Source organism: Chiloscyllium plagiosum, unplaced genomic scaffold (genome assembly GCF_037043375.1).
Source record: "Chiloscyllium plagiosum isolate Xiang-an unplaced genomic scaffold, Cpla_swu_hap1 HiC_scaffold_2, whole genome shotgun sequence".
In the NCBI taxonomy this organism is placed as follows: Eukaryota; Metazoa; Chordata; class Chondrichthyes; order Orectolobiformes; family Hemiscylliidae; genus Chiloscyllium; species Chiloscyllium plagiosum.
The window spans coordinates 35,706,794-35,721,769 of record NW_028270140.1 but is presented as its reverse complement, the minus strand read 5'-3'; the positions used below and the strand labels follow the sequence as shown (position 1 = coordinate 35,721,769).

At 39.1% G+C, this 14,976-nt stretch overlaps 1 protein-coding gene across 1 annotated transcript in view; it reads left to right on the top strand.

The window, feature by feature from the left end:
- The window catches only part of smc2 (structural maintenance of chromosomes 2), a 51,294-nt gene that overhangs the window by 14,371 nt on the left and 21,947 nt on the right, over positions 1 to 14,976 (top strand). The window contains exons 7-14 of the mRNA XM_043716076.2: positions 791 to 1,024; positions 1,447 to 1,596; positions 1,720 to 1,953; positions 5,610 to 5,769; positions 9,147 to 9,264; positions 10,415 to 10,553; positions 10,724 to 10,843; positions 11,734 to 11,938. Coding sequence (XP_043572011.2) covers positions 791 to 1,024; positions 1,447 to 1,596; positions 1,720 to 1,953; positions 5,610 to 5,769; positions 9,147 to 9,264; positions 10,415 to 10,553; positions 10,724 to 10,843; positions 11,734 to 11,938 — 1,360 coding nt within the window. The remainder of the gene's footprint in view (positions 1 to 790; positions 1,025 to 1,446; positions 1,597 to 1,719; positions 1,954 to 5,609; positions 5,770 to 9,146; positions 9,265 to 10,414; positions 10,554 to 10,723; positions 10,844 to 11,733; positions 11,939 to 14,976) is intronic.

The following is a 14,976-nucleotide window of genomic DNA, read 5'->3' as shown; positions in this document are numbered from 1 at the left end:
AGAAGATTATAATAAAAGTGAAATACTGCAGATGCTGGAAAACTGAAATAAAGTGCTGAAGAAATTTCATTGGCAAATCTGGCAAAATCTGTGAAGAGAAGATTGAGGCAGGGAGAAAGTTCTGATGAGATTGTCTAATTTGATGAGTTCTCTTCAGACAGTTACTAGTATCTGACTGGCTTTAAATGCTGGAATTGAATTTTTTTTAATCCATAGCTTCTCTATAAAACATAAGCTTTGCTACCTTTTTTTAATGTAGCAAATTTTTTCAAAGTATTTCACAAGTATAATTGTGGTTAAAGGTTTGTGAAAAAGTTGTGTGTTAAAGAAGTAGACACTGAGGAGCAAGAGGTCAAATGTTCAGGAAGAATTCCAAAGTGTGAAGCATGGGAATGTATGGTCAGCACTGGTTCAGCAATAAAAATGGAGATGCTCAAAATGCTAAAATTGGAGGAATTGATGATCTTGGAAGATTAGGGCTAGAAGAGGGAGATATAGCGAGGAGCAAGGCTCGGGTGGATTTGAAAGCTGAGGTGAGATGTTAAAATTGGGAGAGTAAGTACAGGACCGGGAGCACAAGGGTTGATGGGATTTTAGAACAGATATGAGCTGCAGAGTTGTATCTGTAAATGTAATATTTCAACCAATTTTAAAATCTTTAAAGGTGTGGTAAAGCTTGCCAGTTGGGTTTTCTGTAGGTCACTGGATTAAGTCATTTGACTTGATATTTTAATTCAAAAATTTGCCATTCTTAATACATTACAAATGTACAATTTCATTTTATTGGTAGGAAAGATCCTCATATTTGGAATTCCAGAAAATAACACGTGAGATTGAGCATCTTACCCGTCTGTACGTTGCATACCAATTTGTTTGTGCAGAGGAGACCAAGTTGCGCTCTGCTGAAGATCTAAAGTCTATGCAAGACAGTATCACTAAACTTCAAGAAACAAATTCTGATTGTGAAAAGAAAGTGAAGGAGATCAACAAAGAAGTGGCTGAGTTGGAAAAAATCCGAGATGAGGTACATACTAGTTGCAACCACCTGAATGTTCATTCTGATTTAATGTTGCTGTTAAGTGTTTATTCCAGTGATAAATGGTACATGCATTTTGCTTGTTCACCTGACCAGTTCAGTTTGAAAATTGTATGCCACAATTATAAGGTTCTTGATGACTGTGTGTGACCTGATATAAAAACTCAGTTTTTATGTTTTTGGTTTACTGACTGAAACAGAAGTATTAAATACAGACATGTTCTGCTATGTTCCAGTCACAAGGAGCATGTATCCTCCATGTGTTCCTCATCTCCTATCTAGATTACAGTCATTTTCTCCAAATTATTTCCTTTTATTTTCCTTGACTAATTAGCTTTATTTTGAATGATGTCTCTGCTCTTTGCTTTTTTCACTTGAAAGAAACATTGAAATTGGCATTTGTCTTGTAGCAAGTTGGTGGAGTGCTTCAGTCCCTGGAACAGGCAGTTGCTCATGCTCATCGTATGGATGCCAAAGTGCAAAGTACATATGATTCTAAGAAAGACAACCTCAAAGCGGAAGAAAAGAAATGGAAAGCGCTCATTAAAAGTATGGAGGAGGTAAGGCATTTGTCAAAATAAACTTGGTGGTTAGTGGATTAGAATGTTTGAAATTACTTTGATTTTATGTAGGTATCTGGTTTTACCCCTTTATTTTGCTTATTGCTACCTTTGTCTCTCCAGGATGGTAATGCTGTTGCAGCTAAGGAAAAAGAATTGAAAAAGATATCTGATGAACTGAATGCTCTACAGGAAACTAGTCAGAAAGATAACAAGACTCTGGAAGCTGCTCAGCAGCACTTCAATGCAGTTTCTGCTGGTCTCTCCAGCAATGATGATGGTGAGGCAGCCACACTTGCTGGTCAGATGATGGCTTGCAAAAATGATATAAGCAGGGCAGAAACAGAAGCCAAGCAGGTTTGTAAACCATACTATACTTCGTGATTGCTTTTAACTTGAAGAGTTTTCATTAATTCAGCAGTAGATAATTAATGGATCATGTAAATATGGAGCTTGAAGTACAGTTGTTGAGAACTTGTTTTTTCAGAGTTTTGCTCTGCTTCTCAGCACAAGTTATTATGTCACAGTGAATCTACTGAAGTCACAAGATAAAAACTTAGATATTCCGGTCCAAGTTTACTAAAAATTGCATGGTAGTACTTTTTAAGTCGCTAGAATGATCTCTTAAAATGTGTAGTGATTCCATTGAAGGATGTGGTGGCAGTGAATAAAAATGAAATATGGTATTTGAAATTAAAATAGAATGCTCAGCTAATATTGATGTTTTTTTTATCTATTGAAAATTCTCATTTTTTTTTTAAACTTCTTCAATACTTTGACTTTCCTTACATTGGTAATTTCCTCTGAGATAAAACCACAAAATGCTGGAGAAACCTAGCAGGTCTGGCAGCATCGGTGGAGAGAGCGAGAAAGAGCTAATGTTTTCAGTCTGATATGAAATTGAAATTGGTTTTTATGCTGTTGACAGGGGATGAGTGGAACAGATGGAGAGAATGCCCAGAGCAAAATACAGTTCTAATGGTTGTAAAGGAGAAATTAAGATTATAAATTTTGTGTAAATGGTAGGTGTGAAATGGAGAAATCGTGTTCTGCTGAAAACAAATTCAACAGGATGCAAACAAGACACAGCCAAGTGTGTGGATTTCTAGTGAAAATTGAGGACGTAGATTATGCTTTGAAGTTGTTGGTGAATTCTAGAGGACTTAAAGTACCTCAGTGAAAATGCATAGTTGTGCTTCCAGGTTGCATTGAGCTTTGTTGGAATGCTTTGCAGGCCCAAGACAGATATTTTAGTACAGGAGCAAGATGGTTTACTCTAATGGCAAGGTCACTCCTGTGGGTAGAGCGGGACCCTGTTAAATCTTTTAGAATGTGGAGTCTAGTTGGGTAGAAAAGAAGGACAACGGGAATTTTTCCTTCTGGAAGGAGGGGAAGAGATTAGGCCAAAAATGGCAAAAGATGATCATCTGAATGCGTAGACTGGTGAGATAGAAGGCAAAGATGAGGAAATCTTATTGCTGTTCTGGAATGGTGGAGAATTTCAGGGCTAAACTGTGGGAAATGGATCAGATGTGACGGAGTGCCTTGTCGACGATAGTGGCGGTTCTTGACTGACAAAAAAAAGAAGAGGTGTCAGAGGCACCCCTGTGAAAGATGTCATTATCAGACAGATATCAGGAAGTAGGGTGTGAGGAAGTGTAGGAGAAAGTGAGGACTGCAGATGCTGGAGGTTAGAGTCAAGAGTGTGGCGCTGGAAAAGCACAGCAGGTCAGGCACCATCTGAGGAGCAGGAGAATTGACGTTTCGGGCAAAAGCCCTTTATCAGGAAGTGTAGTCAAAGCAACACTGGGAATTGATGGGCTTGCACTGGATATTGATGGACAGCCCATAACCAGAAGTGAAACCAAAGGAATGGAAGGGAAGAGGTTGAAGTGACAGAAGAATGGAAACTGGAAGCAAAACTGAGTAATTTTTCCAATTCCAGATAAATATCTGAGGTAGTCATATTCAGTTTTGTTTTGTGCATCATCCCCACCCCCCCAGTTCTGGTTTCTCCACCACTGGCAGCTGTGCTTACAGCTGCCATGGGTCCTTAAATTCTGTAAACCACAGCCTGTCTTTCTTTTTTCCCCCTTTTTTTTTGAAAGATGCTCCTTAAAGCTTATCTCTTGATCCAACTCTAATATCTGTTAATGTGGCTCAAGTCACATAAAACTTGTGATTTGCTTTGGGATCTTTTACTATGCTAGTTGGTGCTATAAAAATACAAGTTTTTATTCTAATAATACAGAGGAACTTCGATTATCTGGCATTTGATTATCTGAATTTCGGATTGTCCGGCAAGATCGCATGGTCCTGATGCTTGGCTAAACTGTGTTGTCCGGCATTCGATTAACTGAACAAAATACTCCCTGCCCATGTCCTTTGGATAATCAAGGTTCATCTGTCAATTATGTCAAATAAAAGTTAACTCCTAAATATAGAATGAAAAGATGCGTTGAAAACATAGTCCAAATAAAAATTTGATAATCCTCACAAAGGACTACAATTGTTTGCTGTTACATCAATATTTTAGTATTCTTTTGGTAGCATGGGTGGCAAGGTGGCACAGTGGCTAGCACTGCTGCCTCACAGCACCAGAGACCCGGGTTCAATTCCCGCCTCAGGCGACTCTCTGTGTGGAGTTTGCACATTCTCCCCGTGTCTGTGTGGGTTTCCTCCGGGTGCTCCAGTTTCCTCCCACAATCCAAAAATGTGCAGGTTAGGTAAATTGGCCAGGCTAAATTGCACGTAGCATTATGTGAAGGGGTAAATGTAGGGGAATGGGTTTGGGCAGGTTGCGCTTCGGCGGGTCGGTGTGGCCTTGTTGGGCCGAAGGGCTTGTTTCCACACTGTAAGTAATCTAATCTAATCTAATCTACTAACGCTGAGATGTGAAACAAACATGACTGGAAAGAGTTTCTTGAAGTTGCTGGCTACATAGGGGTTCAGTTTTTTAAAAATAATTTTGAGCAGGCTGCAGAAGAACTTGAACAAGTTAGGAGAGTGGGCAAAAATGCAGCAGAAGGAATACAATATGGGAAAGTATGAGGTTGTGCACTTTGTTAGGAAGAACAGAGGTAATGACTATTTTTTAAGTGGGGAAAGGCTTCAGAAATCTGAGCAAAAAGGGACTTGGGAGTCCTAATTTCTTATATTAATGTGCAGGTTCAGATGGAAGTTAGGAAGGCAGTTGCAGTGTTAACATTCATTTCAAGACGGCTAGCATACAAAAGCAGACATGTACAGCCTCCGGTAGTACAACGCCCTGGTCAGACCTCATTTGGAATGCTGTGAGCAGCTTTACTCCCTGTATCTATGGAAAGATTTGCTGGTGTTGGAGGGGATACAGAGGAGGTTCACAACACTGATGCTGGGGGTGAAAGACTTGTCCTATGAGAAACAGTTGAGGATTCTGGGTCTGTACTTGACAGAAGGATGAGCGGGGGAAAATCTCCTCGAAACATATGGAACACTGAAACGCGTGGATCAAATGGTGTGAAAAAGATATTTCCACTAATAGGGAGAGTGTAGGATCTGGGTGCAGACCCTCAGAGTAAAGGTGGCATTAATAATGAGATGAGAAATTTCTTCAGCTGGAGGGTTGTGAATCTGTGGAGCTCATGGCTTTAGAAGACTGGAGGTCAAGTCATTGAATGTATTTAAGGCAGCGGTAGATACATTCTTGATTGGTATGGGGATATAGGGAAAAGGCAGGAGAATGGGGTTGAGAAATGTATCAGCCATGTTTAAATGGTGGAGCAGACTTGGTCTTGTGGACAAAGTCAGAAATGTTGTCTGTTTTTGATTTTTTCATACTAAATTACTTAGCCTGACACAAGTGCAAAACAGAGGTTTATAATTTGATGTAAATCTATACATAGCTTGTCAATAATTCTAAAATGGTTCTAAGTTGACTTTGCTGTACCATAAATTTGTAAATGTTACCAATTTAATTTTAATGAAAAAAAATCTAAAATTAAATTTTTGGGTATTTTGCTCTTGTACTGTAGGCTCAGATGAAATTGAAATATGCCCAGCAAGAATTGAAGGCCAAACAATCAGAAATGAAAAAGATGGACAGTAGTTACAAGAAAAACCAGGATGATTTTGAAGCTGTTAAAAAGAGCAGAGAGAAGCTAGAAACAGAAATGCGGAAACTGAATTATGAAGGTTCGCAAACTTTTTGAAAGTAATAGTACAGTTTAACCTTTGACTAATCATGTTTCAGATGAATAATGCTTGTGATAATTTCTCATTTTTATTATTTAATCTTTTATGAGCGATCATGTTGGCAGTATTGAAATGTATACAGGTATCTCCCCCCACCCCCAGCTATCTGAAAGTAAAGCGTTCCTATGGAACTGTTGGTAGCCAAAATGGCATAAAGCGAAGAAGCATTAATTTATATGGGAACATTTTTGCTTTTTTTGTAAAGGTGAAAATCCTTTCTGGATTTCTTTCAGTTAGCGAAAACCGGTACCAATGTAGGTCGTTCATAAAAGCAAACTTTTGCAAAGTGGGCAATGCCTGTATTCCATTGGATTGCAGTTTGTTTGAGTCACAAGTAGCCTCCAACTGATTTTTGTAATTTATAATAAATATGAAATGAGTTGTGTGATGAGTAATCAGTGATTTTTGCATTGTGATCGATGACAGGAGGAGGATGAAGCAGAGAAGGGAATGGAGAAGGTAGCAGTTGTCAAACAGGTTTGAGGTTTTTGTAGTTTTTATGAATTTAAGTGGGGTTTGCAGTGTAGATGAGCAAACTAGCCATGGCGCTGTAGTATAGGAACCAATTCAAGTGGAGGATTAAATAACAGCATAGTGATGGTAGTGGACAGTATAGTAAAAAGATAGACATAATTCTCTGCAGCTGTGAGCATGAGTCCAGAAGATTCTGTTACCTGCCCAGTGCTCTGGTTGGAGAGGAATTTGAATTGGGAGAAGGAGGATCTAGTGGCTGAGGTCCGGATAAGAATCAATGACATGGGTGGGATTATCAAACAGGCTCTCCTATAGATGAATGAAAAATGTTAGCTGTTATTAAAGTGGTTATAGCAGGGCACTTAGATCAGCTGAACATAACCAGCCAGAGTTAACATGGTTTGTGATAAGGAAGTCATGTTTGACCAATCTATTGAGAGTTCTTTTGAGGTGGTAACTCCTGTTGCAGGTAAAATGAACTATTGAGTGTGCCACCTCAAAAGTTATTGAGTAAAATAAAGGGTTGTGGTGTGGGGGTAGTATATTGGCATGAATAGTAGATTGAAATGGATCTTTTTCATGCTGACAAGATATGACATGCAGTATTGCCCCCCCCCCCCAAAGAAAAACAGGGATCAGTGCTTGGCGCTTAACTGTTTACACTTTGTTTGAATGACTTATATTTAGCAAATTTGCTGTAGACACAAAAGTAAGAAAGTAAGTTGTGAAGAGGACATAAGGAAAATACGGAAAGATGAGGTGAGTGGGCAAAGATGTAGCAAATTGAGTGTACTGGGGTGAAATTGTTTATTTTAGCAGCAAGAATAAAAAAGAACCACATTATCTAAATGGTGAGAGGTTGCAGAGCTCTGAAATGCATGGGGATCTGGATTTTTTTTTTCATGATTTGAATCACAAAACATTAGTATGCAGTATGACATGTAATTAGGAAAGCTATCATTTATCATGAAAATTGAATACAAAGTAGGGAGGATATACTTGAGTTGCACAGGGCAGTAGTGATACGGCACCTGGAGTACTGTGATAGTATTGGTTACATTATTTAAGGGAAGATGTAATTACATTCAATACAGCAAGAGAAGGTTTTTCAGGTTAATATCTGGAATGAGTGGATTGTCTTAAAAAACAGGCTAGACTGGCAAGCTAGGCAGTGTTTAGAAAAGAGATCATTTGAATGAAACTAACTTGACAGGGTAGATGCAGAAAAGATGTTTCCAGTTGAGGAGGAGTCTGGATCTAGGGGTCACTGTTTTAAAAACCAGGGATTACACATTTAAAACAGATTGGGCGAACATCATCTGAGCAATATGAGACTTTACTTCCATCACATTTTAGGAAGAGATTCTAGAGTCCTTAAATATTTTGTATATCAGTTTTACATAGCTTCTTGCAAAGCAAGGGGTGAAAGATATCAGAGGTAAGCAAGAATATAGATTTGAGGTTTGATTGAGGTCAGCAATGATGTGGTCAAAAGGTGGATCGGACTCCTAATTAATATGTTGAATGTAAGGCATCTGACAAGTGCCAAATCCAAGGTTACTATAAAAATAAAATGCCATTGTTACCTCCTCTACATATTAGCATTGATACAGAACGTTTATTTAACAGGAAAGTGGCACAAATGTGTTGCTTTCAGCTTGGCAAGAAAGAACGAGTGTACTCTTACATGATCTATATCAATGACATAGATAAAAGGATTGAATGGAAGTTGCTAAATTTGCTGAAAGATTTAAAAATAGATGGGCTAGGAAAGCAAGTTGTGAAGGGATATAGATTTTTGCTCACTAATTAAATAGTTTTCGCAGATGAAGTATAAAATGGGGAAAGCAGCGTGTTATTTAAATGGAAAGATTGTCGAAGTCAATGGTACAAAGAAATCTGGGTGTCCTGGTAGATGAATCACAAAAGGTTAACATACAAGTGTAACAAATGATTAAGAAGGCAAATTGAATGTTGTTGTTCCAAATAATTTAAAACAAATGGAATATAAAAAGACATGTTGTGGTACAGTTGTACGGAGAAACAACAAGATACGGTTTTGGTCTCCTAAAAAAGGATGTAATTATATTAGAAGCAGTTCAGGTAAGTTTCTCTTGTCTGATGCCTGAGATAAGGGATTTATCTTCTGTGGAAAGGTTGGACCTGTATCCATTGGAGTTCAGAAGATTACAAGGTGGCCTTCGATTACTAGGGGTCACATGTTCAAGGTGAGAGGGGAAAAGTTAAAGTTTACGCAAAGGGTGGTGAGTGCCTGGAGCATGTTGCCAGTGGAGGTGGTAAAGGCGGGCATGATAGTGTCATTTAAGATGTATCTCGACAGATACATGAATGGGCAGGGAGCAGAGGGATACTGATCCTTAGAAAATAGGCGACAGGTTTAGAGAGAGGATCTGGATTGGCTCTGGTATGGAGGGTTAAATTTTCTTTGGTCTTATCAAGCTTGGTGGATCCTGAGGTGACATGTCCGGGTGAACGCTGAAGGGATCTTTCTTCTTGTGGGATAAACTAAAATAGGGGACAGTTTATAAATGAGGAGTTTTCTGGAGTTCTTTTCAGAAAGATAGAGGCACAATCATCTGGCTGTTTTGAAGACTTGTAGGTCGACTCCTTTATTAGTCAAAAATCTAGGGGTATTGGTGATAAGCAGGAAACTGAAATTGCGTTCTCAATCAGATCAGCCATGATCGAATATTGGAGCAGGCTTGAGGGACCAAATGACTTAATCAAACTCCTAATCTGAATGTTTGTACAATGTGTGAACAGAAAAACTAGAGTTTTATTATTTACTGTTACTATGTGTTTTAACATTATTTCCTCTAAAGATGGCAAAGAGGAGAAACTTTTGCACCAGCGCCAAGGACTGTCACGGATGGTTAACAAACTGAGAGAGTCTTATGAAGTTTTGATGGCAAAATTCCCTAGTTTGAATTTTGAGTACAAGTAAGTTTGTGCCATGTGTCAACCTAAATATGCATATGAATAAAACACTTTTTTTCTGCAGGCATAATTTTTAAAAACCTTAAGTATTGTGGGTAACTGTAGAACAAGCAAGTGCAGATTGTTAACTTTAACATTTATAATTGCATAACAATAGCTTGTCAAAACATTGTGATAGTCTATATTCTAGCAGATACATCACCACTCCCAAGTTCCCCTCCAAGGCACTCACTGTTGTGATTTGGAAATATATTGCCAAAACCTCAGTGTGTCTCTGGGTCAAAATCCTGAATTCCCTCCCTAATGGCATGTGGTCTGCCTACAACACATGGACTACGGTGGTTCAAGAAGACAGATCACCATCACCTTCCCATGGGAAACTAGAAACTGGCAATAAATGCTGGGAAGCCAGCAATGCCACATTTCATGAGTGAATTAAAGAATTCTAAAACGTTTTGTTGAGTTTCAATTCTTCATGTAGTAAGATTTGATTCCACAGATCACTTAACAGCCTTCTAAAATACACTAGAAATTATATACTATATGTTGATTGGAGATCATTTTTTTCCCTGTTCAGTAGTCTATTTATCTGCTTATGTATAACATATGAGAAACGAGTCAACAGCTTTCAAGACACCTGGTGCAATTTACGGTGTTACCCAAAGAAGAACTGATTAGCTTTTCGCAAAGCTCTGAATCCTGGAATTTTTATAAAGCCCCCATTAACTTTGGGACATGGAGTGAATTGATCTTGTTTTGTGTTATGGATTGTCACAGCTGTCGAAATGTGAACAGAATTCAAAGTTAGTTGTTAGATATACATTGGACTGAAGCCTCCTCAGATTGAAATAAAATACCATTCTTATTTTGCAATTCTGTATTTGCTGCTAAAACTAAGCAGGGAAAGGCTTCAAGGAGAAGTTGCATACTTACAATGTTCAGTAGCACAGTATTGAGTGCCTTCTTTATTTGCACAATGTTGTTAATTACTTTTCATATATCCTTGTCACAATCTAGGAGCGTGTAGGTTAACCTGTTTGGGTTAACTAAATTACATTTGCTACTTTGCAGAAATTTTATCAGAGTTGTAGGAATTGGGTTTCAACTAAAAACTTTTAAAATCTAATTGAAAAATCAATTTTCAATACTTTAGGGATCCTGAAAAAAATTGGGACTCAAATCGTGTGAAAGGTCTTGTTGCCACTCTTCTCTCTGTGAAAGATGTCTCCACAGCAACCGCTCTAGAAGTGGTTGCTGGAGGTCGTCTGTATAATGTCGTGGTGGACACTGAGGTAAATGAAAAGCACAGATAATACTATATTAACACAAGCCAACTAACCTAAAACAAATTTTTATCGTATTGCTGCACCTACATGCTAATGTCTTTTCTTTAAGTCTTCCATGACCAATGTTGCTCTTAAAATTATTGTAATGATTTACTCCACACTGTTTATTTGTTTAGGTAACAGGCAAGAAACTTTTAGAAAAAGGGGAGCTCAAACGAAGATACACCATCATACCACTCAACAAAATTTCTGCTAAATGTATTAATGAAAGTATTGTTAAGACAGCCAAAAATCTGGTAAGCCCAGAATGTTGAGAATTTGGACTGTGAACCTAATAATGATCCTGCATATACAGTCCACTTTTTTTTGTGTGTGCGTGTGCTTTATGAAATGAATTGGTACATACGAATGTTTAAACTACCTCTAGACCTTAGTTTGGGTTTAAAAACTAAAGGATTGCAGAGGTTCAAAAGCTAGCTCACTACCACCACTTCCAGGGGAATCTGGAATGGGTAATAAATGCACCTCGACCCAGCAATTCCCGTGAGCAAGTTTAAAATAAAAATAGCATAAAAGGTGATAGTGGAGGAATGAGCATTAGCTCGTCCTGGAGACATTTGATCTTGTTCTCCATAAATACTGAAATTGAAGACAGAGACTTCTCCATTTCAGTTTGTTTGAGTTTTACCCAAGTGTGGGGATCCAGCTTGCAAGCTGTGAAGTTAATTTTTGGATTGTCGTTGTATCTAAGATTGAGTTGTCGAGCTGTATCTTTGCTATGTGAGAATCTTCCATGCAAGCCACATGACTACCCCAATGAAGCTGAGTTTTGATGAACGTGCTTCAAATGCCAGATTGTTGGTCTAAAACACCCCAAAAAAAGCATGAAATGGATCTTCACTATTGATGTTTGGTTCTATAAATTTGAAATAGAGAAAACAATTCCATTACTGGAGAAGTCTGAGACGAGAAATCGCAAATGTAAGATTTGTAACACATCCATTGATCATTTATTTTCTTCATGAATTATCTTATAGTTCAAGGTATGTTGATGAACAGCACAAATGCATTTAAAGGAAACTAGATGAGCATGTCTGTGCTGTAGACTGTGCAACTGTATATCAAACTCCAGTATGTTGCCTGTCTTACAGCTGATTTATAATTTTTTTTGGTTTCTTTATTTCAGGTGGGTGTGGATAATGTGCACACAGCCTTGTCACTTGTTGGATATGAGCATGAATTAAAGAAGGCAATGGAATATGTTTTTGGGTCCGTGTTAGTATGTGACTGCTTGGATAATGCCAAGAAGGTGACTTTTGATCCTCGGATAATGACGAAGACCGTCACGATTGGTGGAGATACCTTTGACCCGCAGGGAACGTTAAGTGGAGGTTAGTTTTCTTATTTATTTGGGACAGATTGTTCAAACGCTGTTGTGTTCATTGCATTGCTTCCTGGACCACATCATAAAAATAAGTATCCTAGAACCACACTAAAATTACCTCAAATTGGTACATTATACTCTCCAGAACCAAATACAAAACTTGTCTTTTCTCACTTCACAGTACTTACATAAAATAGCTTGTACTGGAAGTCTCAAACTGGCTTATTGAATATTACCAATGAAACAATTATGTTCAGTAAAATAATGCTCAAACTATCACCATTCTGTTTATCAAACAAAATACAATTCCCATTTTCCCTTTTGTTAAATTAATCATTTTATCACATTGGGCTATGTGCTTCTCGTCAAAATCATTGAACAGCAAACCAATGAATAATCTTAACTACAAGCAGTAGAGTCCTAGAGTTGTACAGCACAGAAATAGACCCTTCAGTCCAACGTGTCCATGCTGACCAGATATCCTAAACTAATATCAGCCCATTTGCCAGTACTTGGCCCGTATACCTCTAAACCCTTATTCTTATACACACCCAGATGCCTTTTAAATGTCACAATTGTGCCAGCCTCCACCACTTCCTCTGGCAGCTTATTCCATACATGCACCACCATCAGTGTGAAAAGTTGCCCCTTAGATCCCTTTTTATATCTTTTAGTTTCTCACCCTAAACATATGCCCTCTAATTCTGGACTGTCCGAGCCCAGGGAAAAGACTTTGTCTATTTACTCTATCCATGGCCCTTATGATTTTATAAACCTCTATAAGGTCACCCCTCAGCCTCTGATGCTCCAAGGAAAACAAACCCAGCCTATTCGGCCTATCCCTACACATCAAATCCTCCAACCCTGGCAACATCCTTTATAAATCTTTTCTGAACCCTTTCAAGTTTCACAACATTCTTCTGATGGCAAGGAGACCAGAATTGCGTGCACTATTCCAAAAGTGGCCTAACCTAATGTCCTGTACAGCCTCAAGATAACCTCCCAGTACTCAATGTTCTTACTAATAAAGGAAAGCATACAAAATGCCTGCTTCACTATCCTATCCACTTGTGACTCCACTTTCAAGGAACTATGAGCCTACACTCCCAAGGTCTTTGTTCAACAATACTCCCCAGGACCTTCCCATTTAAATGTATAAGTCCTGCCCTGATTTGCCTTTCCAAAACGCAGCACCTCACATTTATCTGAATTAAACTCCACCTGCCACTCATCGGCCCATCTAATCAAGATCCTGTTGTATGCAGAGATAACCTTCGCTGTCCACTATGTGTCCAGTTTTGGTGTCATCTGTAAATTTGCTGACTATACCTCCTACGTTCACATCCAAATCATTTATATAAATGATACCACTGGTCACAGGCTCCCAGTCTCAAAAGCAACCCTCCACCATCCTCTATCTTCTACCTTCAAGCCAGTTCTCTATCCAAGTGGCTAGTTCTCCCTGTACTGCATGAGATCTAACCTTGCTAACCAGTCTACCATGAGGAACCTTGTCAAACACCTTACTGAAGTCCATACAGATCACGTCCACCACTCTGCCCTCATCAATCCTCTTTGTTACTTCTTCATAAAAGCTCCATCCAGTTAGTGAGACATGTCCCATGCACAAGCCATGTTCACTACCCCTAATCAGTCCTTGCCTTTCCAAATACATGTAAATCCTGTCCCTCAAGATTCCCTCCAACAACTTGCCTACCACCGACGTTGGCTCACCGGTCGACAGTTCCCTGGTTTTTCCTTACCATCTTTCTTTAAATAGTGGCACCATGTTAGCCAACCTCCAGTTTTCTGGCACCTCACCTGCAACTATCAATGATTCAATTATCTCAGTAAGAGGCTCAGCAATCACTTCCCTAGCTTTCCAGAGAGTTCTCGGGTACACCTGATCAGGTACTGGGCATTTATCCACCTTTTATGCGTTTTAAGACATCCAACACCACTACCTCTGTAATATGGACATTTTTCAAGATGTCACCATCTATTTCTCCACATTCTATATCTTCCATGTCCTTCTCCATAGTGGACACTGATTTAGTATCTCCCCATCTCCTGCGGCTCCACACACAGGCTGTCTTGCCGATCTTTGAGGGGCCCTAATCTCTCCCCAGTTATCCTTTTGTCCTTTTAATGTATTTATAGAATCCCTTTGGATCCTCCTTTTTAACCTTGTTTGCCAAAGCTATCTCATGCCTTCTTTTTGTCATCCTGATTTCCCTCTTAAGTATACTCCTACTGCCTTTATACTCTTTGAAGGATTCACTCTATTTCTGCTGTCTATAGCTGACAAATGCTTCCTTTTTCTTAACCAATTCCTTAATTTCTCTAGTCATCCAACATTCCATTCACCTACCAGCTTTGCCTATCACCCTCACAGGGATATACTGTCTCTGGACTGTCGTTATCTCTTCTTTTTTTTTTAAGGCTTCCCACGTTTCGGCCATCCCTTTGCCTGCAGCATCTGCCCCCCCAGTCAATGTTTGAAAGGTTTTAAATTAGATTCCCTACAGTATGGAAACAAGCCCTTTTGCCCAACAAGTCCACACCAACCCTCCGAAGAGTAACTCACCCAGACCCATTCTCCTACCCTATATTTACTCCTAACTTGGCAATTTAGCATGCCCAATTCACCTGACCTGCATGTCTTTTGGATTGTGGGAGGAAACCGGAGCACCTGGAGGAAACCCACGCAGACCCGGGGAAAATGTGCAAACTCCATATAGACAGTTGCCCAAGGCGGGAGTCGAACCCAGGTCCCTGGCGCTGTGAGGCTGCAGTGTTAACCACTGAGCCACTGCTGCCGGTAGGTCTTGCCTAATACCGTCAAATTGGCTTTCCTCCAATTTAGAATTTCAATTTTTTAAAACTTGTAGTACTCTGGTCTATCCTTTACCATCGTTATTTTAAAACAAATAGAATTATGGTTGCTAGCCCCAAAGTGCTCTCCTACTTTCAACTCCTTTACCTGCCCTGCCTTATTTCCCAAGAATAGGTCAAGTTTTGTACCTTTTCTCGTAGGTAAATCCA